Raw genomic sequence first — 23,969 nt, forward strand, 5'->3', positions numbered from 1 at the left:
CAGCTGTGTCACTTTGGTTTGTTAGCGGCGAAAACTTCAGCCTGAGGTTGACTTCCAGCGACTTGCTACAAATTAACAATGAAATCATTCACTGGAGCAGAGGCCCGGGTGATATCAGTGTTACAACATGTTACAGGCAAATTGCACGGGGCTTATCTCGCTTTAGTGGCTTTTTGCTCTTCTTTGCACTGTCAAGACTGCGGTTCGGCGATATCGGGGGGTCCGGAAAGAACCTGTCTGACAGAAGACCACGCATCGAATTGGGAAAGTTTAAGAAAAAAAAAAGAAATTAGACTGGATGAGATAAACTTAATTGCTGTGAAGGAAACATCACTGGTTTGTTTTTCGACTGCAGACATTAGAGGAGTGTAATAAAGTAACACATCAACCTCAGTTTCCTGAGTTATTAGGGAGCTAGAGAATATATGTGAAAAAAAAAAAAAAAAAGAAGAAGTGAAACTGAATGCTGTTGTGAAACCTGTAAGATTTATGTGCAGAATATTTTTGCTGTGCCTTTGCTGGTTATCAGAAAAAAAAAAGAAAAAATGCTTTCCTTCTGATTTCCTGTTCCCTTTCTTGCAATCCTTTGCTTCAATCTTCTTTTTTTTACAGTACACTGTCTGAAATCAAAGCTGGACACATTAAGATTAAGTGCATAATCAATATCAGGCCTTATCACACTATAAAGGAAAGCCACATCAATCCAATTTATAGAGCATACTGCATGTAAACGTCTCAGATATTGACCTTGCCGTGCGTAACGGGCAAATTACCCCCCAATAAAACAATAATTAAAACAGAATCAGATATATGAAGCAACCATTGGTGCATGAGTTATGCTCATAAACTCTGCATGTGACCAGGAGAGACCTATAAAGGGTGGAAACTTTAAGCTAAACACTGCCACTTCTCGATCTTTGGGTCCTTTGCTCCCTGGCTGATCTCCAATCAGCTTCCATAGGCTTCACAATTAGATAATTTGCACATGCGGAGCGCTCCGGTTATGAATGGGTGCATTCCCCCAAGTCCCGCCTCTTCCGTTCCCACCGATCGACCAATCCGCGGCCTCGGTGCGCCTTCATGGGATGTCACGTCAGCTGCCGTCGTGTCGGGATTGGAATGTTACCGACTAACAATCGGAACAACTGAGCACTCGGTAATTGGACACTAAGATCAAGGAATCCCGTCTTTTTGAACGTTTTCTCTGCTATTCTCCCGGAGTGAGGCTGCCGTCCGCTCCCCTCGTGTCGACCGGAGAACTTCGCCCGCTCCGTGGCTCTTTGCCGATGAGGTTTTTTATTTTATATCGGCGCGTCTGAGGGTATGTGGGGAGGTAGTAATAAATAAGAGAGAGAAATGCAGGGATTCGTCAGGTTACAGTTGTACCACTGAGCTGCCCCTGCGCTGCGACGCGTCCGCCGGGTTTTTGTGCTTCTCTTCACGCGGGACCATGGAGTGATAAAGCAGAGGGGGGGATAAGACGAATTCACCCCTGAGGCGTTTGGACAGGAGCGCGGTGGCTGCACCGATTGGTTTTGCACTGCCCGGTCAACGTGTTACCGAGTTTAACATCCAAACCGGGCTGTACCTTTCCGTCTGGGAGAGCCTCGGGGACCCCTGCCGCTGCTTATCCGGGGAGAGAGAGTTCCCAGGCGGCTGTCGGACAGTTTTTCCATTTGAATAACCCCCCCATACAGGCAGCCTGAATGAGGGTGAGGAGAAGTGCACGGGAAGAGAGTCGCAGCATATGATTGTGTCCGTCCGAGAGGCTCCGGACAGCACTGGTCTTTGTATGTGCACCGAAGCCCCGCTGAAGGCGTTGTGCGATATGGTGAAACTCTACAGAAGAGGGGGAAAGGGACAACACATTTAAAATCGCCCACATGCACTGGATCAATTGCTGGATTTGGGAACCGAATACGCAGAAGGGGGGTTGGGGATCCTTGGAGGCTGCCGGAGGATGGAGCGGTGTAGCCGGGGTTGGTGAGCGCCTAACTTCGGGCCACTTTACATTTCTTATTCCTGAACAACTCGCCCCTGCTCCCAGGACACATGCAGGCCAAAAAACGCTACCTGATCCTGCTCTCCGCCGGTGCGTGTCTAGTGCTTCTCTTCTACCTCGGAGGGGTTCAACTTCCAGCGGCGAGCAGGAGCCGGCATGACCGCAGCAGAAATGGGTACCGGCCCGACCAGCCCTGGCCTCACTTCTCGGACCCTTTACAACCCTTCCTGCCCTGGGATCAGACGGACACTGACGAGTACAACCTGCACATTTCTCCGAGGCAGAAGAGGGACGTCCACACCAGTGTTTACAAAGGCAAACGGTGTCGCATGGATTCATGCTTTGACTTTTCCCTGTGTCAAAGGAACGGATTCAAAGTTTATGTTTATCCCCAGCAGAAGGGGGAGAAGATCTCAGAGAGTTATCAGAATATTTTATCCACCATTGAGGGGTCGAGGTTTTACACCTCAGACCCCGGACAGGCGTGTCTGTTCGTCCTAAGCCTGGACACTCTGGACCGGGACCAGCTGTCCCCGCAATATGTCCACAACCTGAAGACCAAGGTCCAGAACCTGCCCCTTTGGAACGACGGCAGGAACCACCTCATATTCAACTTGTACTCGGGGACGTGGCCGGACTATACGGAAGATCTGGGCTTCGACATCGGCCAGGCCATGCTGGCGAAAGCCAGCATCAGCACCGAGAACTTCAGGCCCAACTTCGACGTGTCCATCCCCCTCTTCTCCAAGGAGCACCCGAGGACCGGCGGGGAGAGGGGGTTCCTGAAGTACAACTCCATCCCGCCTTTTAGAAAATACATGCTGGTGTTCAAGGGGAAACGCTACCTGACAGGCATCGGCTCGGACACAAGGAATGCCTTATATCACGTCCACAACGCGGACGACGTGGTGCTGCTCACCACCTGCAAGCACGGTAAAGACTGGCAGAAGCACAAGGACGCGCGGTGCGACAAGGACAACGCGGAGTATGACAAGTGAGTAGAAGTTAATGGGGGTGGTTGATTTGGGGGTCGAAAAAGTTCTGTTGGTGTGTTTTTTTAGTGTTTTACGCGCGGGGGTCGGTGCGCACGGAGCTGTCATCCACAGCCACGGTGCGCACCAGGCGCAGCAGGCAGAGTTCTCAGGCCGAAACATAAAGTGTGTTTGGATTAATTTAGAACTGTTTGTGAAGCCATTCATTGTGTCTTATGAATAACCAAAAAAAAAAAAAAAAAAAAAAAACTCAAAATAGATGTATATTACTGCCACTATATGCAAACCTTACAATGACCCCCAGGTACAGGTCATAAGGTGGTTTATGTCTCGCAGTATGACTGGTTTAAACCTCCATCTCCTTGCTCCCTCTCATGCATAAAGTGTAAGACCCCTCCATCCAGACTGTTTGCACCCCCTGCCCTCTCCTCCCCTCCCCTCAGTCCTTCCCCTCTGGTGAAGGAATCCATCTCCCTTCCCAGCTCCGCTTCATGGGAGCGCTGCAGCATTTTACAAGGATATGCACGGACACGTTTGATTTGCACCCTGCACTTAGTGTAAATTAAGTGAAAGTCAACCATGGGAGCTTTGGCTGTGGAATCGGCAGTCGGCGTTAAAGTGACCTTGTTGTGACGGAGCGGGGCTTGAAGGTGCACGCCGTGTAGTTTACACAGGCCTGCGGTGTGGCAGCATGTTTGGCTGAATTATGAAACGACTTAGTGCAAATAAATCAGCCATAATGGGTTAATTGCCACTGTAATTTCCAGGAGTTAGTGCCACCCTTTCCCTTTTAGCCCCCAGAGACAGTTGATTACTTCTAATTTTGGAGGTCTCAGTTTTGCCAGGGTGGTAATTAATGATTCCCCCTCGGGATCAAGGGCTGCACCTAAATGGTACGCTTCAGCATAGACGGCGCGTTGTCTCGGGTTCACACAGTTGCCTTTGCAGGTGAACTCCGCCGGCAGGTTCACCTGTGTGAGTGACATCAGCTTTATTTGCATTTATCAACTTGTGGATGCGAGCGTTTGGAAAGCCTGGGTAAAGTCAAGGAATGTGATAACAGCACTTGTCGACATAGCTCCGAGTGGGTGTGTGTGAGTGTGTGTGTGTGTGTACCCGGTGTCAAGGAGAAGGGGAAAGAACGGATGAGTAACATGTGGAAAAGTTAACATGCGCACCTTTTCGTTCAATCAATCAGAAAGACGGAGAGAAAGGGGAAGATGAGAAGGGACTCTTTAACCAAACATGTGTCGGGTTAAGAGGGGAAGTGACTTTCCTTGAACTTGAAATGAACTCAAGAATCTCCAGCTCTCTGTAGACTTTTAACCGGTAATGGCAAAAAAAAAGCTCGCTCTAAGAAAACTTCACAAGCATGCACTTGTCTATCCATTCGTCATCCTTCCCCCCCCCTCCTCCCCTGCTAACACACACACACACACACACTCATTCTCTCCCTGAATGCCTTGGGCTCGGTGTCACCTGGAGAGATATGCCATCCATTATCTGACATTCCAGTCGTCTCTGGACAAACCCACCTCGGCTCTGCTCGTGGCTCCGTTTCCCAGCGGATCAGGCCTCGTTCTCCCAAAGGCAGCTTTGTCTCGGGAGCCTCTCAGTTGATTGATCCAGATGATGGCAGTGGCTCAGGGAAATCAGAGCCTTCAGCTGCCCGCTCCTTCCTCTCTAATGTTTTTCACAGTTGATTTATTTTGATCAATACTGCTGCCTGGTAGTCATTTCATTTCCAGCATGGATGCGGTGTTGGGTTTCGGCCCCCCTCTAAAATTCAGTGGATCCAATTTAATACCTTTGGTTGTTACACTGTGCATTTTTTATTTTTTATTTTTTTTATGTGAGGCTGATTTGTGAATACATTTTTGCAGGTCATAGCCTGTGCTCAGACTGCTTGCCTGCGTTGGCAACGAAGTGCAGCAGATGCATTTAAAGTAATTTAAACCTCATTATAATTTTGCAGCATCTGAACTGATCTTTACTTTAATCCAAACCCATGCTCCGCGGCCTACAGTAGGTCTCTGCGGTAAATTGATCTACATGCAGGCAGCCCGGCCGGCCGGTGCTCCGTCCAGGAGCCGTGAGGGTGGACAGGCGAAGCCTTGCGGGGACGCTGCGCTGCAGACTCAGGAATGCACACACGTGTCAGAGCAGCTGTTAACGGCTGAGGAGGGAGCGTTGCCAAGTCGGGCCGAGCGGCTGCAGAGTGCACGTACATACCTGGGCGTTTTTTTTTTAATGTAAAGCCCGATGCACGCTTTGAGCCCAGAAAGGAAGGGATGCGATGCAGTGCAGGCTAGAATAGCGCGCCTAACCGTTTGCAATCAATGCACATCCGCCCACTGACCTCAAACACACTCCCACGCATGCACATACACACACATATATATATAAATGCGTCTGCGCTGCCATGACTGCTGCTGCATCCGCGTTCATCCTTTCCTCCTGACCTTTGACCCCGATGCCTTCCAGAGGAATGCTGATCCACATAGGAATGCAGCAGGAGGGCAGACTGGAAGCCAGCATGTAGGCACCTAAACCGGCTCCCACCCACACACACACCACACACACACCACACACACCAGACACACACCACACACAGACACGAATGCACTGCTCTCCACACATTTATTCAATTGATTTTCTTAGCTGCAATAGCTTTCAATTGGAGTCACTCTGGTCCACTTCCATGGCCAAGCGCTGATGAAAGGGCCCATTCACTGCTACATTATCCACCGAGTTTCCAGGGCTGCTGACAATAATCCTGGGAGAGGACAGTGAAAGGCTATTACTGGCACGACAATTGAAAAATTTCATGTTGGGTGGAATTTTATGGTGACGCTGTGCCTTGAGGAAGACTAAAAGCTCTTATTTTTGTATACTTCTTCTATCTATATTTTAGTTTCTTTCCGTTTCAAAGAGCGGTCTGACTTTGTACTTTATGTTTCAGTAAGTTTTTTTTTTTTATTATTATTGTTGTGTTGCGTCACATCCAGAAGGTTAAACAGCAGCCTCTTGTGCCCTACACTTGCGCCTTTGTCTCTGCACAATAGTGTACTTACTTCACATACTGTATGTAGGCCAGCATTTAAATCAACTATGTAAGTACAGTAAGTGCTCCGTGTTCCAAGAGCAAGCAGATTACCCCGCAGAAGTCAAAAGTGGCGTCTCATCTGATATCGCGAGCCAATTGCTTAAAGCACGCCATTATTGCCATCGAGCGTTCCATTAAAGTCTGACTGCGCGCATCCCTTGTTTTCTCTCTGCCCTTTCGTTAAGCCTCTCCCAGGCTAACCGCGCCGTCATCATCTCCCCCCCCCCCCCCCCCGTCTCTCATTTAATACTTAACCAGCTCTGTTGACTCGTATTGACTTTGTACTTTAGCTACTTCACCGGCAGCTGCCGCTCAAGGTCACCTGGGCGGCGGCAGGGGGGGACTTGCAAACTAAAAAAGCGAGAGGGAAAGATTTAGAGAATGTCAAGAGGAGATACAGGAAATGTGCCTGCGTATGGAAGGAGGAGAAGAGCAAGTGGGTGTGAGATTGAGTGATAATAGTGCGTTGTGTGTTTGTGTTGGGATTTTATTTTTTCCCATTAGGAGTCGGCGACGGTAACGTCACCAGCCGAGCACTGTGGCGGTTTCATTTTCACATCTGTGTCATCAGCAGAAATTTTCCCCCACTCGAGGAAATGAATCTCGGATCAGAGAGGAGAACGAGGGAGAGGGGACAACCTGGTGTCCTCCTCTCTGTTCTGTCTTTTACTGTGTTTTTTTCTTTTCTTCTTTTAGAACAGGAGTGTCCAACTCATTTTAGTGGACACTTAGAGCCTACAGGCCAGGCCAGTCACATAATAGCACAATAATAATAATAAATTTTACTTTTGTTTTTGTGCAAAAAAGAACACGTATATTATGAAAATGCTTCCATTTAATGAACTCTCCTTTTACAAAATATTTTATGAGAAAAAAAATTTAAGAAAAGTAAGTGCAATCTCAGCTTTGTTGACTGTTTAGTTCTGTGAATGGACAAACTAAGAATAGCAGTTACTTATTCTCAAAAAATTGCAGTTAAAGTCTTTGCAAATTCATCCCACAGGCCAGATTGGACCCTCTGGTGGGCCGGTTTTGGCCCTCGGGCCTTATGTTTGATTTGGCTCAAGATGGCCTCCTGCCATGTTCTCATTTCTCTCTTTTTTTTTTTTTAAAAATGACAACGTGGCGTTTGACGTATTGTTGACACAACGCCTCAGAGTGAGAGACAGTAGCCGATGTGGGCCAAGTGAGTGAAGGCAGCGATGCTTCCTCTCCGGCCTTATCTCGGTAAAACATTAATATGAGCATACTCTTCGCCGACGATCACCCGAACGTCGGCGGCGCCCATTAGTGGACTCCTGTTGGCGATTTGGAGTGCAGAGCAAGTAGCGACCGCTTGGTCGGCGTTTGGCAAGAGAGGGTGTCACTCTCCCCGGGTTGCCATTGTTTGTTTTTCTGTAGTCAGATTAATAAATCATGAATATTTCATGATGGCCTGCTCTCCCTTAGATAAAATACCGCGCTCGTGATGGAGAATGTTAATGATGTGGAGGATAATTAGTTTGAACGAGCGGCTCGGCTTAATTAGGGCTCTTTGATATTTCGTGCGTGCGTGCGCGTAAGAGACGGATTTGAGCCCGTAACTACATAAAACCTCTGTTTGTTATTTTATCTTATCGGGATGTCTGTCATCTCAAATCCCCCTCCAACTTTTTCGCCGCCGCCGCGCTTCGCTCTTTTTTTCGTTTAATCGTCTCGGTTGTGCGTTTGAGTCCTCGCTCCGTAATGAGGGGCAAGTCGCCGTGTCGCTGCTAATGGCTCTTGTCTGGCCTCTTTTAAAGCTGGTGTTTTCTCTGTAGTCGCAGCCTCTGGCGACAAGTGCTTAACTCCGACAGTCCAAAACGTAAGGATGCTAATTTTTGAAACGATAAAAGACGACGGGAGAAGTCTCCATAACCGTGTTTGTTGTCCTACGAGCTACTTCCAGGAATGAACCTTCTCTGTCTAAGGTTACGAGCTCGTCCGACGATTATTGTTAAAATGTCAGCGAATGGTGAAACATGCTGATCTCTGGTTTCCCAGGCCTGAAGCGTCCTCTTCAGATGTTTTGTCCGATCAATAATAAAATATTCAGTTTGCAGCTGACGTAGAACTGGAGAATTTTTTCCTGTGTGTGTGTGTGTGTTGGTGGGATTACCGGCGGATTATTAACTTGTCTATCAGCTCAATCCATCCTCTAATCATTTCATTTCTACCGATCTGCTCAAACGTATCTCGTGTTGTTTTCTTCCGTGCCGATCTTGCCCTTGTGCGTTCATGCGTGCCGCCGTGTGTGTCCGCGCATCCCTCTTTGTCTTCGTACGCGGGCGTGTGAACGCGAGTGTGTGTGTGCGAGTGCACGCGGGATGGCTGGGGTCACGACCCCGCTGTCTGTCCCCTTGCTGAGTGACGAAGGCAAAGCCCCCCGCTCGCTGACCCACATTCATTGAGGGATTACCAGCGCAGCCAAGCCGCCCCTGGCCTCAGAGGTGGTGGTGGTGGGTTGGGAGGGGTGGAGGGGAGGGGAGCAAGAGAGGGGAAAGAATTGGGTGGGGTGGTCGGCTCGCCCACATCGGATCAGACAGTGAAGCCCAAGTGCACTGTCTTTCACCCCCACCCCCACCCCAGGCCTGACGCTGGTTAACTGGTTGACAGATAGATTTCTAGTTTTTTCCCCCAACAATACAAATCAAGAGTTGGTAAAACCGTGGAATCTTTCCCTCTATTAAAAACTGCTCACTTCTACTCTTGGGAATAAAAAAAAGAGGCTGTTGTTGTGCTCGAGGTAATACAAATAACAAGGCATCAAAACAGCTCCTCTTCCCTTTCCAGGACTGTCAGGAAGTGTTAAAGAGGAACGAATTAATAAGAGACACAGGCAGGAGTGGTGAAGTTGTAAACCCCCCCTTCCTCTCTCCCTTCCCTTCCTCTCCTTCCTTCTCTTTTTCTGTCACCACCGCAGCGCTCTCGTCCCTAACTAGTGCTGATACAGTGATGTAAAAAGTTTGCAGGCAGACAGGTAAGTGAGTGGCTGTGCTGCAGTTTTTTTTTTTTTTTAAAAGAAAGCTCTGACAGCGCAGAACAGAAAGGGAACAAGAGAGAGAGCGAGAGGAAGGAGCCGATTGGGTCCTTGTGAACTCAATTAAAGCAGACAGCCGTGTGACTGGCCGATTCCAAAAAGTGATGATCAGGACAGACGCGTGATTGGCTTCTCATTAAATTCTCTGCTGAGGAGGGATGAAAGGAATATACGGCTGCCGTCTGCAGGTTAGGCGTGAACAATGAGTTCTGACTTCTGACATCTGTCTTTTTTTTTTTTCCCCTAAAGTTTTTATAAAAATTCTCACATCTCGTCTTTCTCTGCGTGGCGTTGGGCATGCTGAGACGGGGCGACGCTGCTGTGAGACGCATTCCCGTCTCATCGTCATTCCTGCATTCCCGCGTTCGGCTTCGGCACTTCATTTCTTTCCCCCATGAATATCCAATGTGAGCCGGGTTTGCCTACGGTTTTCTCGCAGTTTCTTAAAGCGAAAGCACTTTCTATTTCCTGACATGTTGTCACTTAAATTACAGTTATTAGCTTTAAAGACTGCAGGTAGTGTGACAGTTTCTTGCTCGTAGCTTCAAACTCACGGCTCTTACTTGTAATCTTTTCACCTTATTTCCGTGCTGCCTTTTAGAGTCTTTTACCTCATTGTTTTGGTTTTGGCAGCTCCGAAATTTGCTACGTTTTGCGATCAAAACTGTCGTATCAACTAGGGATGCACCGAAATTTTTTGGTTTTTCGGCCAAAATTCTTTGGTGCATCCAAAAATTTTCGGTGCATCCCTGCCTGCAGCTTTAAAGACTGCAGGTAGTGTGACAGTTTCTTGCTCGTAGCTTCAAACTCCCAGCTCTTACTTGTAATCTTTTTTTTTGGCAGCTCCAAAATTCGCTACGTTTTGCCATCAAAACTGTCGTATCAACTAGGGATGCACCGAAGATTTTCGTTTTTTTGGCCAAAAATTTTCGGTGCATCCAAAATTTTTGGTGCATCCCTAGTATCAACCGTCTTCAGAAAAGACCTCATAACCTCGCTGAAAACCGCCTACCCAGAACCAAACGACAGAGAGACGGTGAACCTTTAGCAGCTCTAGATCAAAAAAAAAAAGCCCGCGTATATCTCTTTACAGTCGGAGGAGACCAAAACTGAGCAAAAAGAGTATTGGACTAAGTCCAATGGACTTAGCCAAAAATCGATCAAATGAACATTAATATTATTATTTCAAGGCTTCCTGGTATGATAATCATATCACAGTCACTGAAATATGTTGTGATGCCGCATCAGATTCCAAAAAGACGCCAAAGAAGTCTTTAATCGCAAGTAAATTATTAACTCTAGGCCTGTACTCGTAAAGAAAAACTTTAAAAAAATATTTTTTTCAGCAAACCTTCCCGTTGTTTAACACGTGTTGTGGATGTACTTCCCCAGTCAGTTGGAGAAATTACAACTTTTAGGCAAACTTTTTTGCAAGTAACTGAAATTAAACAGTATCAGCTGTACGAAGGGAGCTCATTTCTCAAGTTACGGCACATTTGTGCTCTTCTTCTGTCTCATGTGACCGGTGAGGTGGACACAGGTTTCTCTGTGAGTCAGGAAGAGTCTGGTTATAGGGCTGTTATCTTTTGGCTGCTTAACCGTAGAGCGTAGGGTGTGTTGGCATGTGAGGGGTCAGGACGGGGTTGCCGGTAGTTCCCTTCGCCTCCCGGGGTTTTTCGTCCCTCGTCCTGAATGACTCTGCGATCCCCGAGCTGTGGAGCACCTGACCACAGTTATCTCATCAATGAGGGGCAGTGGGCAGAAACTCTGACCTACATGCGGTTGCGGCTTCCGCGCTCCCACGGAAGTCGAATTAAAAAGATGAACATCGCATTGCAAACGGGATAGCGTGCCCTGATTGAGTGTCGGCGGTCGTTGCAGATCTCAGCGTTTTCCCTTGGGCCGTTGCAACTGCTCCACTGGGGAGAGGGGGGTCAGTAGCTAGATTTTACGACCCGACTGAATGGCAGCTTTTATTGCCCCGAGAGGCCGTTCAGCAAACACCTACCGACGGCACATCAATGGGACAGCGGATCGTTTGACGTCAGCTCGCATGCTGACCTCCTTCCTTCACTTCTCGCCGCCACAAGAGCGAAAACAAACACTTAACCCCTCTGCTGGTATTCATATTCAAATAGTAATTGGCAAAAGGAGGAAATCTGAGTAAGGGCAAACAGAAGGAGGGGGTTGGTGGCGGTAGGGTGGAGGAGCTGAAGAGGGCAATAGCTTAAAAAAGCATTATGTCACTGAAGAATGTGTGCATGGCTCGGTGTTTAAGGGGCCAAGGCTTCAAGGGGAGAAAGAGGGTTTTGTTGGATCAGATCTGGCTGCCTGGCAGGCTGATGGAAGGGCTCTTTTCCACGTCTGCCTCATCGCGCTTTATGGCTCGGTTTGACTTCCACTCTTGGGGTGTAAAAGTTGGGGCGGCCTCAAAGCGCTCCTATTGTGCGAAAGTTTGCTCTCCTTCCAGAGGGGAAAGCTTGTGCCTTGTTGACATCGCAGCCCTCCCCATATGGTCCCCCTTTCACTCCCTCATGTTTCACCCCTCTCCGTGACTCTCATGCGGCTACGGCCTCTCCTTCTTGGGCGTCTCTCTTTGGTTTTAAAGCCCGGGCGACAACTGGCAACAATGGCCGCTCACACAGCTCCGGCCAACGACAACCAGGCCCTGGTTTGGCAGAATCCGCGACACTTCACGGATCAGCGGCTAAGCCAAAACTAACGGGGGAGGAGGCGGTGGATGAGAGGAGATTGTTGCAAGGGAAGAAGGCATCTGGTCTCACGGAGGAGAGTCTCAGTTTGCCCAGAGCGTGGGTGGGTGATTGACCAGCTAGAGGAAGGGAAGAATTATTTTGGTTCATTACTGCTTTTTTTTTTTTTCTTTCTAGTTTGATTTGCTGGTGCAGTTGCACGGTGTTTATTCATGAGCGTTCCGGGGCCTCCTTTTCAGACGTACCAGAGGAGTGCATGCTTGTTTTTGGGGAGGTGATGCAGGACAAAGTGCAGCTGCTGGTGGTAACGCTGGATATTTTAAATGAACGCCCACTCGCCTTCTTCTCCTCGCTCTTCACAACTCACAGTTTCTTCTCTTTTATGCAGTCACTCATTCTGTCTCACACTCCCACAGCTTTTAAAAAGCCCAAATACACAATATTTAGTTCTGCGTAGCTGCGGAAAGTCTCATGAAAAAGCTCGCCAGCGTTAGCTCTCTTGACCTTGGCCTTGCGGGCTGAGCGTTGCTGCTCCAAAGGGATGATGAAATTTTCCCACAGGTAGCTGGCGTCCAACGCATAACCCTATAAACTGATATTGTGATATTTTTCCCCCTCTCTTGTTCCGTTTTGTGGCTGCATCGCTGAGCCGTGGGACGCTTTTCCTTTTTCAGCGGCTCAAATTTTACCTCGGTGCATCCTGGTTAGTGGCATCTACCCAGCTGCATCCGTGCCATGGAACCAAATCTGAAAGAGAAGGGAAGTCGAGTGGGTAATGCCAGTGATCCTGCTGCGAATTAGTGGAAGCAGAAAGAGGAGGTGGAAGGAAAACAAGAGAAAGAACAGCACAGCATCCTGCTTTTTCTCCCCGCTACCAGCCTGACAAGGGCTGTTTTTTTTTTTTTTTTCCTCTTTGTGGGGGTGAATTGAAGTGTTTATTTCTCCCGGAAAGTTGTGACACGACAACACTTTGTTTTCAAAGTCTCTGCATCTTGTTTACCTTTGCAGCTCGCTCGCTAGGCGCGGCGTTCTCCGGCTGTCTGAAGGGTGACGGGTGAGCGAAGCGAGGATAAAGGTGCAGATCCTCGTAATAGCTGGCTCCTGCAGCGAAGGCGGGAGCAACGGTCGGTGGCAGCCGCTTAAACTTTCCGACGCGAGCCAATTAAATGTCGGATTTTGGGTAGCGAAGAGGAGGAAATACACGGTGTAGACGCGTCGAGAGGCCTTCAGTTTGAGACGTCCAAAGCCTCTGGTGTACACATCTGCAGATATTGGATTGTAAAGGAAAGCGATTAGGAGCCAGATGTGCTCAACATGCATGTGGCTATGTTTCTGGTCCTTTAAATTAAAACCAGAAGCATCACCAAGGGTTAGGGTCTGATGATGTAGAGGGTTTGGGTTAGGCCCCATCAGAACTCAAGTGTTAAACGTTGTCCATTTGGAAAAGTGACATAAATAGTCAGACAATCGTTAAGGTATGTTTGGCGTAGTTGGTCTCTGGAGCTATTCGACCATCTGACCTGCTGACTTTCATGAAAAAATGCTCTTGAACTTGGAAAAAAAAGCCAGTTTGAACCTGGCAAAAATGATCTAAATGATTCGACGTGAACTCTGAGACCAAAAAGGCCAGAGTTTTGCATTTCAAATACTTCCATCTTCTTCCAAGGGTAATAGCCGGAGATATTTTTTTTTTTAAACGGTGGCGGTTCTCGCTTCGGTCCAGTATCATTGCCTCTATATTGAGGTGACAGGTCAAATTCTCCTAAGGCTCCTCAGACACTGATATGTGTGCGTCTCTGTGTGTGTGTGTGTGTGTGTAAAAGAAAGAACTTGTATTTGCTAGCGAGCCCAGTCTGGAGTTTGTGGAGTATCTGGTGACTTGGGAGTATTTGCTCACTGCTACATAGCTTGCCATCTATAAATACACGCTTATATTCCGCTGGGATTGCTGTCTTTTCAGGAGCTTAAGGAAAGCGCAAGCTAGTAATGTCAGAATATAGATATATCTTTATATATATAGTATGCCACTTATTGCGTGTGCGGCAGTCTCCATCTTTCTGTTTTAGTCGCAGGGTGTGTGCGTTCTCCTCCTTCCCGGACAGTGGAGGATCGCTCGGCTGTCTGAGTGTCTGCAAAGTGTTTGCACTGTAGCCCACGAGGGGACAGACAGAAAACCCAGACAAGTATGTGTTACGTTTGCACTGCAGTCTGAGCCATGTGTGTGTGTGTGTGTGTGTGTGTGTGTTAAATCGTGCGTCTGCATGTGCATATGTGCATGGCCGTGCCTGCTGCTAGGCCTGCGTGTGCTCCCTTCAGCAAAGTAGTGCTGATTCAGTGGCGTGTGTCCTTCCATCCCCGCAATCTTTTTTTTTTTTTTTTCCCCTCTCCCTGCTTTCCGCTGTGAATGTTCTTCTTCTTCTTTTAAGCCTTCAGGCAACCGTCCTGCTCTTCCATCCCCGTGCACACACACACACACACTCCTCTCACCCCTCCCACCTTCCTACATACTCAGCAGCATCTTGTTTGGCCAAAACCCGGTGCTAACTCTAACTGTGGCCACTCATGTGGAACCCCCAGAAGCTACCCAGCATGAATAATGTATCAGGAAGTTTTTATTCATGTTATTTTTTTTTTTTCCCTTTCATATTAAGTAGCATGTCCACACACAGCCATGCAGTCACACAGAGCAGCGCAGCCTCCTCATCCTCCCTGCGAGGATACAGGCAGCTCCTGGATACCACCAATATTTCCACTAAGCCGCACGGAAGCATCCGACTTCCTGTACTCCTTCTTTTTGACGTGGAGAAATTCCATTTGAATTTCATCCAGGATCTGAGAGCGGCCCATTTTTTTAAAAAAAAATTTTTGGGTGAATTTCCAGAGTTCACACGGTCTGAGGAGCAGAGGAGATTCATTATTCAACAAATTGCATTTAATGTGAAGTATGAAGCGAGACCAAATGAGTCTCAAAGTAGCCGGCGGCATCTCTGGATGCTGATAAACTTTTTAGAGGTGACACAGGGGAGGGTTTTTTTTTCTTTTTCTTTTCTGGGAACGGGAACAGACGGACTACATCTCCTAAGGAAGAAAAAAAAAAAAAAGGACACATTGCTTTGCGTTTTCCCCGCTGCTGTATCAGTCGGGACGGCTGAGGCGAGGAGATCTAAGAGCTCTGCCGTTGCTAAGTTTGCTTTAGCTTCATCGTGACTGCCAGATCAGCGGCGCATTTTCAAAATTTGAAATAAGTCTGGAAATCTTGCTGCAGGGGAAAAAAAAAAAATCCTTCTCATTATATCTACTTTATGAACGTGATCTGAAATTTCTCCACGGTCTGAGCCGTCCCTTTTCCCTACTTGGTATTAGTGATAAAGATGCGTCCCGCTGCAGTGACTGTGTTGCACATTTTTCCTATAACTAATTTAGCCTTCACTGTGGAGCAGGGTCGAGCTCAACTGACCCGGGGGTATAGGCAAACTCACGTCACACACGCCACCCGCCGTATGTTTGTTGTCCTTCAGAGAACTGAGATAAGCTAAGCTGCTGCGAGCACCTGCGATCAGAGTCCGCGCTCGCTTCCCCTCGGTTTGTCAATGGGACGGCTGCAGAGGGGAAAAGGCAGCAATCATCTTTATTACATGTTGGAGGCTTGAGGCTAGCCCACACCGTAAAAAAGCTTCTGCACCTTCTCATTTGACCGCTGTAACCGGTGCGTTGGTTTGTCCACGTTAACTTGGTTCAGATTTCATTACACGCTGATCAGGCATAACATTATGACCACCATGCTAATATTGCGTAGGTCTCCCTTGTGCCTCCAAAACAGTTGTGACTCATCAGAGAATGGACATGGGCCTTCTGAGGGACCTTCTGAGGGACCTTCTGAGGGGATCTAGTGAATTTGGATGTTGTTCCTAAAAATGTTTTTGTGTGTGTGTGTGCCTGTGTCAGGCTGGGGATGGCTGCTGCCATCAAGGAATGTCATTGCTGTGGGGCGGGGGTGCCTGGTCTGGGTCTAGGTGGGTGCTACATGTCTAAGTAACGTCCACACCAATGAATGCCAGGTCCAAAGGTTTCCCAGCAGAACATTGTATTGTCACAAGATGGTCAATGTTGTTCACTTCTCCTATAAGCGGTTTTAATGTTGTGGCAGATCGGTGTATAAGTCCAGCCTTTGTGGTGTATAGTAAAGACCTACAGCTGTCTTTCATTGGGAAGTACGTACAACAGCAGCAACTATAGCATTGTAAGCTATTCACCAATCGCTCTGGAGCCGACAGTCGGTCCCTAGTGGAAGTTCCAATCTCTTGTTGCCTAGGTAACCATCTTGTGTCTTTTCCCCTTCAAATGTTTCCCAGTGAAACAAACAGAAAAGGAAAACCTTGCTAGGGTATGGAAACAGCTTCCCGTCCATCTGGGTTCAAGCGACGCTCCAACCCCTCTATCAGCCTGGTGAATTTGGAGGAAGGAAACAAAGTCGTGCATAGACTTTCCACATAGTAAATGCATCAATCTACTCAAAGTTGATTTTCCATGATCTTTTTTATTGTATTGTAGCTGCAGCACTGCTAGTCTCCTGCTGTATGTATGCCCCTTAATAAATAGTACCAGTTGTGTCTCGCTACTTTGAGTGAATGAATATGGCGGAAAATTCCTTTTCATTGGTAAAATAAGGTCTTATCACTGGAGGCAATGCTGGTGCCTGCCCCTGTGCTTTTTCAACACGGCTATAGCATCTCAGCGAAGTGGCCTTTCCTTTCATTATGGTCCACGGAGCACTAGAAGAGCCAAGTTTGCATTAGCTTCACTTTCCGAGCTAATCAGAGTGCAGGGGTGGGATTAGCATCCGCAAGCCCTGTTATCTGCTAATCACTTCAAAGCTGTCCACATCCCCTGCCCTCTTCGGTGGCTGTGCATTAAACACTTCACACGGTGTTAACTCGGGGCGCGCTCAAGAAACCGTGCCTTACATTTATTCCCATGCATATTTTATACGCCGCACCTTAACACGGATTGACCTCGTTTAGATGTATCTTAGAAAACGCTCCGGATTTGCTTGTGTTGTGCTCTTCGGTGAAGAGAGGTATCTTTTAAAAGGGTAAGAGAGTCCTGCGGAGCCTTGTTTTGTTTGCTCTCGTCAACATTTCAGAAGAATCGAAAAAGACTTTCGGGCAAGATATCACACACACATTGTGGTATCGCTTCAAATCTGAAAACGAGATGTACTTCCTCTCCAGAGAACACACACCTCGGGGCTAACATACCACTGATGTGTAAAACTGTTGTGTACGTGACAAACAACTTACAAGGTTGAAAATGTGTTAATTTAGAAGCCACACACTGTCAGGGCATTGTGTTTTTGCATATTTCATAGAATAAATTGACTTTATTTTCACTTTTCCTTCTGTTATCACCTCCTGATGAGGTGCTGACGTACATCGGCGCAGACTTGTAGCGCAGTAACCCACTGTCTGGTTAATGATTGTCGGATAGCATTACCCAACATAACCTTATCAAGGCCGCATGTGTCAGGCTGTCACTAGTTATTAGTGCATTACTACATGCATGGCTGCACATGTGGATACACACAAAACAAACAGAGGGACTAGGAATCTGGCCTGCTATTGAATAAGCCTGCGCATTGTGCCAAGCAGCTGGACGGTGAAATGCAGGCGGTCACATACAACAGCTTGGAGATGTCCTCATCTAATTCGTGCTTATTTACTGTCATGATGATGTGCAGTGTTTACTGACAAAGTATAGTTGGGATCTATGACCCTGCGTGCGGGATCACTTATCTTTTTCCTGTGTTCGGCGTGTTTGCTCACTGAGCCATGTGGATGTTGAATGATCATTTTAACCGTATGCGAGACCTTCGGTCTGTTCAGGCTACAGCTCATGTTCTGTCCACCGATGGCGTGGAGCCCTTGCCGTTTCATGGACAAGACTGCACAGCAAACAAACTGCAACCATGGACTAAAATAGGGCCTGAATACATTATGTTAATGGTCAGCAGGAGCACATCCACCATTTATGAATCAATATGGCAGCAAGTAAGCGGATATATCAGCGGCCGCTAAGAGCGTAAAAGGCCAGTGTTCTGTGTTAATGCCAGCCTCGCCGTCCATCTGTGTGTTTATGTCGGTTACTGTGTTGGCAGGGACACGTTATCAGGGTTATAAAATAAATGACATGCAAGATATGTCTCATTTTTAGAGGTGAAACCTTGAGTTGGTCAGTTAAATAAATAATAACTTGAAGCTTTAGAGAGTGAAAGTAGTTCTGTTTATGTCTGATCTTTGGTAATGAGGTACTTTAGGGTTTTTCGGACTGTTGGTCAGACAAATCCATACAGTGAGGTCAGAAAAACGTATTGATAGATTAAGCTCAATCTCTAGGGATTACTTTAATAAACCTGGTTGTTGTTATTCTCCACAGTTGGGTTTTAAAGGAACAAGTTTCTTTTCTTTGCAGCGGTGTTGTATGAGCTACTTATCCATCGCTGGTGTATTATCTAGAGTATGGTGGTGGGCACGCTCCCAATTTGGGGAAGTTGACAAAAGTACGGGGTTAGCATCAGAACTTATTTGAGCCTCCTTAATTGAACAAGACCCACCTGAATAATCTATATTACTTTAAGTGTATTTTATAATTAGTTGGACAGCTTTTTTCAGTGGCGGAAGCTGAAGCTCAATCTGTGCTTGCGTCAAAACCCCCAAACTCAATTAACAAAAACAGAATATGGGACTTTGCTGGTCCAACCCGAACCTTTGATCAGTTAGTTGGTTTCTGTTCTGTATTTTGTGTGACTTTGGTGCGTAAACGTTAGTTCGGACCAGAATTAATAATCGACAAAACACCCCAATCATCTGTTTGTTTTGTTACTTTATCTAGGGCTAGGGTTAGGGTTACACATTCAGGTCTAGAAACCAACCCATCCCTTTAAATGTCAACCCATGGCACGCATCCTTACTGTGATGTGACTACAATTGAAAGCCTTCCTGGAAAAGGTGTAAAAGCTAGAATGATATTTAGTACCGACTGTACACGTCCCAGTTTTAGATCCCAGATGAGCAGAGGCGGAGCTTCACCCAGAAAACGGGGGTTTTCAACTTGAAAAGCTCAGGTTGACATTTTCCCCGACATTGCCGCGTGCTTCTCTGATTAATTGCTGTGAAACAAATGGGAGATGTGATGATCCATCAGTTACCTGCTGTTCTGATTCTGACGCACCTCGTCTTGTTATAGGCGCAGAGACCCGGCGACGGTTTAAACGATCACCGCAAGTGCTCATTAAATACGGGGGACTTGCTGTGCAATGCCGACTCCAATGCTTGTTTTGCCGCAAGCTTAATAACCCTAATGGCATATTTCATGAAACAAGTCCTCATTTCTTCTGACAGCAGCAGAGGTGCCCTTTACTTTAGGCAAAGAGGGATACCTTTGTTATAAAATGCTGAGTGGCAGTAGGAAGTTAAAATGTCCTGCGATGTTCTACAGTGCATTTGGTGATATTCTCACCGCACTCTGTGGCGGAACATCGTTACTTGCTCAGCTTCCTCTTCCTTGTCCACACTACATTTTCTTCTATCTAAAAATAGTGTCCCAGCTTATCAAACCCTTATCATTTAAATTCCTGTGAAGTCCACAAGATATGTGACTCTGGAGGTCGCATGTCTTTTCCGGCCGCCGCGATGGACGCAGCTCCGATCCGATTGGGGTTTTCGGGGAGATGTGAATGAGAGGTGCGAAGTGGTCGGCGCTCGCAGACAATAGGTGTTTGTGGCCGCCGGCAGGAAGGTCAACAAGTTCAAACCGCATAATGACGAGTGGGGACGCCAAGGGAAAAGGAGGTGTACTCTTCCGTATAAACAAACAGCTTAACTTTTTCTTGTCCCACATTCTCACACTAATCCTGTGCAGGAAAATAAATCAGAGGCATGGGTGTGCAACTGTACGTGACTGAGAAACCATAGAACTATATCAAACTTTGTGAGTTGTTGACTCATTTTCGGAAAGTCCTTCTTTGTTCAACCAAAAATAAGTGAGTTATTTCCCAATAGGACGCCTTATACACAAGTTCCTGCATATACTCAATAAAGTTTTTATTGCCCACACTTTTTTTTTTAATACCATTGCTATTGTATGCATATTTAGCAAGTAAAACTGATTTGCTATCACTGCTTCCTACTGATATTTCACTGCAGCACCAGTAGTCAGAAGCACTCTGAGAACAAACCAAATACCAATCCAAAACTTGAACCCCTTTGTCCCCAACTCCTATCGACCTCATCCCACTCGTTAACTGAAGCTTTACTTGTTGAATGTACTCGGTCAAGGCGCAATTATGTAACGGGAAAAAGGAAAATGAGCGAGGGCTTGAGATAGCTGAGTGGCTCTGATGGGCCTGCCGCAGCCTGATGGAGGAACATTTGTGGCGGCAATTTAGCACATGGGTGCTTCCGCCACAGGGGTTATTGTATCCGTCACGCTTGGCTGCGGCCGCGCCGACCCCCGTTTGTGTTTTCAGGCCCGGTCGGCTCCTCCGTAAACTCACTGGCTTCCGACAATAGGCCTTCAAAATGAGACGCGCCAGACTGAGAGTTGGGAGGCTGGGAGGCAGGCGGCGAGGGAGAAGCCGCGGGAAGGAGAGATTAACGGGGTGAGGAACTGAGGGAAGAAGCGCACCACGAAAACAACGACCTGGACTCGAGCAAAAGCACGTTGTCTCTTTGCGGGCGTTGAATCGATTTGTCGAAGCTCTGGGAAAGTGAATTTGAAAGGAGAAGGAGACAGCTGAGGTATTTTTGAGTGGCGGGATGGGATGGAAGATGGAAAAAAGAAAAGCTGGAGAGAAATGGTTCGCTCAGACTGTTGATTGTCTCATGCCGGAGCGAGGCAGACCACAGGATGCCTGCGAACGCAACATAAACAGAGAACATGTGTGTTAGTGAACCCCACCAGACCACAGCGGCCCGGCCTGCTCCTGACCAAAACACAGAAACACACAGGCTCTGTGTGCATGTGTGTGTACATAAATATGCATGCATACGTACGCTTGTGCGACAGTGTTTGTTTAAAACCACAACATAGCACAGGCAAACAGCTGCTCCAGCCAATGTGGTCAGGGCTAACCTCCGCTGCATCCAGACCTCGTTTAACATCATATTTTCAGTCTCTGGGGTGTTCTCTGGCTCGAGCCAGACACCTCTGTACTGCCCATATTAATTAGGGATTTCTCAGAAGAGCACTGTTGATGTAAAGGCCGTAATATATGAGCGGCGGTGTGAGGGAATGAAAAACAGCACTGCTGCCTTCAGCAAGGGCAGAGGCAAGGATAGGGCTGTACAGATGGGACGGAATCTGTGTGGACAAACAAGCAACACAAGTTCTAAGAGCATAATGTGTTGCCTTTAATTGTTAGTATAAAAAGAAAACATCAGAACCTCAAAGTGTGAAATATCCTCTACGAGAGTGTGTAAAAAGGACATTCAGTACTTTGTAAGGAAATAATGGTCTATTTCAGCAAGTAGTCCTAGCAACCTTGGCACATTTATGTATCCGCTAAGGCTCTGCATTCACCTGGAGCATTGAGTCCGTCTGAATGGAGCCATAGTTGGTTTGGTGTTCGTAGGAAGTCGTGAATGAGAATTACACCGGTCAGCCACAACATTATGACATGTTGGGAAACTGTTGGGAAACTTTTGGACATGGCATTCATTCATGTGGACGTTACTTAGACATGTAGCACCCACCTAGACCAGACCAGGCACCCCCACCCCATAGCAATGACACTCCTTGATGTTCAGCAGCCATCCCCAGCAGGATGCAACCTGACACACAAAAAACGCTTTAGGAACAACAAAAAAAAAAAAACATGAAGAACAGCACAAGGTGTTGACCTGGCCTCTAACTTCACTAGATCCCAAACTGATCAAGTATCTCTGGGATGATCCACAGAGGCCTCTCCCCTCAACCTTTGGACCCAAAGACCCCCACTAACAAAATTCTGCTGCCAGACACCACAGGACACCCTCAGAAGGCCAATGTCCATTCTCTGATGAATCCCAACTGTTCTGGAGGCACAAGGGAGACCTACACAATATTAGGAAAGTGGTCATAATGTTATGCCTGGTCGTCGTACACTCATCTCATGTGCGGACGAAAACAGATGCACCGTTTTCTCGGGAACATAGCCGGGTCTAACCCAGCTACCAGGTGTGCCTCGAGCTACGCGTCTCCCGTTGTCATTAGCTCGCTCTTCTGCTCAGTAATCTGAAGGTAGCAGCATAAGTGCATTCAGCATCCTGCAGGTGTTGCAGTGCCAAGTATACGGCCCAGATGAGCGATGCACAAATGCCAGCTCCCTACCCTTTCTCCATATTAAATTGCACAGCAACGTTCCCTTCCCTCCCTTGCAGTTACTTCCAGACACGTCGGGCCAATACCCTGAGTGGACGCTCTCCTCCTGAAAAGAAACTGAAGGGGAGAACTCATCAAATGATACAGACCAGGCCAGAAATCAATTAATGAGCAACACCTAAGTCTGAGACCTCAAACTCCTAGTCCTGACTAGATTTTATACTTCTCTTGATTTCTTAGTGTAGATTTTAGATTAACTAACACAGTTGTGACTAGAATTTTTAATATCTTCAGTCCTAATATCAGCTTAGGCGAATCATAAAACATAAGAACACTTTAAATGTATTATATAAAAACATGCAGACTAATTCCAGCTGCATCAGACAGTGGAGACGCAGTCAATGGAGTTTTTATTCGGCCACGAGATGCTGCATCGTTTCATGTGCAAATTCATTTCATCAGCTTACTGCGAGGGGGATAAATGAGTCCTTGGTAACTGAGAGCAAATGTTTTAGTTATGTCTTCTGCTATTAATAATGATGGAAAATAGTCCATTTATTATTTGTCATCCCTCTCTGACCTGCTGGCTCCCTGCGTATTATCCCTCCATCAGCACTTGCTCTCTGGGAGGGACGAGCAGGCGGCCCGGCTGAACCGGGCGGTGCCAGGGAAAAATTAGCCCGCCGTCTCGAGGGGAAGCCCGAGGTGTGGACTTTGCCCCGAGTGTTTAGCATTTCAAAGGACGTCCGCTGAGAAAGGAAATGAAGGGTGTGGAGGGACGCTAGGAACCGGCAGAGCAAGAGTGAAGCGGGCCGGGAGTGACGGAGCCTGGCACATCAAGAGCGCCGCGACCCCCGTCCCCCAAGTCGGAGCTTTCTCATATCGATTCGTCATGGCATGTCACCGCCATTGTTCCCCGCTTGTCCGGGAATCTATCTCCTCCTGTCTGTGTTACTGTGCTTCCTGCAAAAGCCCTCTGAGACCACAGCCAAGTCTTAGCATCCCCTCTGTCTCTCATTGAGAAAAGCTTTGTAGTCGACAGTTTGCCAAGAAAGAAATGACTTAGGGGTGGTGGGGTGAAAGAAAGGAGCTGAAAAATGTGAATGTGCGGTGCCATTTTTTTTTTTTCCCCCTCCCCGCACACACACACACACACACACACACACAATCCCTTTTGCCTTAGTAACCACCCGGCTTTTCCCATTCCCAACCCTATTCGCTGGCCCGTCACTCACTGTGCCGGAAAATCCGACTTTCTCTTCAGTGAGGGATCAAAGCTCAAGGCTGAGCCCGGCCGACGTATGAGGAGTCACATTCTTGGGCTTTCTGCTGATCCGCGGGGACCTGCCTCGCTGCCCGGCTGCAGAAAAATCTCGCGGTCACGGCCGTTTGTCCGGGAGAAAACATCTCGCATTAGCCTTTCTTTTTTCCCGCTTATTCCCTCGTTCAGGTTTTCATGTAAATCACGACCCGTGCACACGCGGAGACACACCTTGGAGTTTCAAGTGCATGCAGATCCCGGTGTGTGTGTGTGTGTCAGTGAGGGATTACTCCCTATTGGATCACTCATTGGGAGGGCAGGGATGAACTGAACTTACCTTGACCTCTTTGGCAAGAGAGGGAGCGGGAACTTAGTGGCTTGTAAAAACAAAGAGAAAGAGAGCGAGAGAGAGGCAGTGGAATATCTTTGTCTGGAGTGATCTAATGGGTAGAATGATGACTACAGAGCGTTTGTTATGATCCA

General features: G+C 47.4%; 1 protein-coding gene across 1 annotated transcript in view; it reads left to right on the forward strand.

The window, feature by feature from the left end:
- The first annotated feature begins 823 nt into the window (after positions 1–823).
- ext1b (exostosin glycosyltransferase 1b) overlaps positions 824–23,969 on the forward strand; it is a 123,897-nt gene continuing 100,751 nt past the window's right edge. The window contains exon 1 of the mRNA XM_084562741.1: positions 824–2,996. Coding sequence (XP_084418867.1) covers positions 2,053–2,996 — 944 coding nt within the window. The 5' untranslated portion in view covers positions 824–2,052. The remainder of the gene's footprint in view (positions 2,997–23,969) is intronic.

This window comes from Chelon labrosus, assembly GCF_963514085.1.
Source record: "Chelon labrosus genome assembly, chromosome: 16".
Taxonomy (NCBI): domain Eukaryota; kingdom Metazoa; phylum Chordata; class Actinopteri; order Mugiliformes; family Mugilidae; genus Chelon; species Chelon labrosus.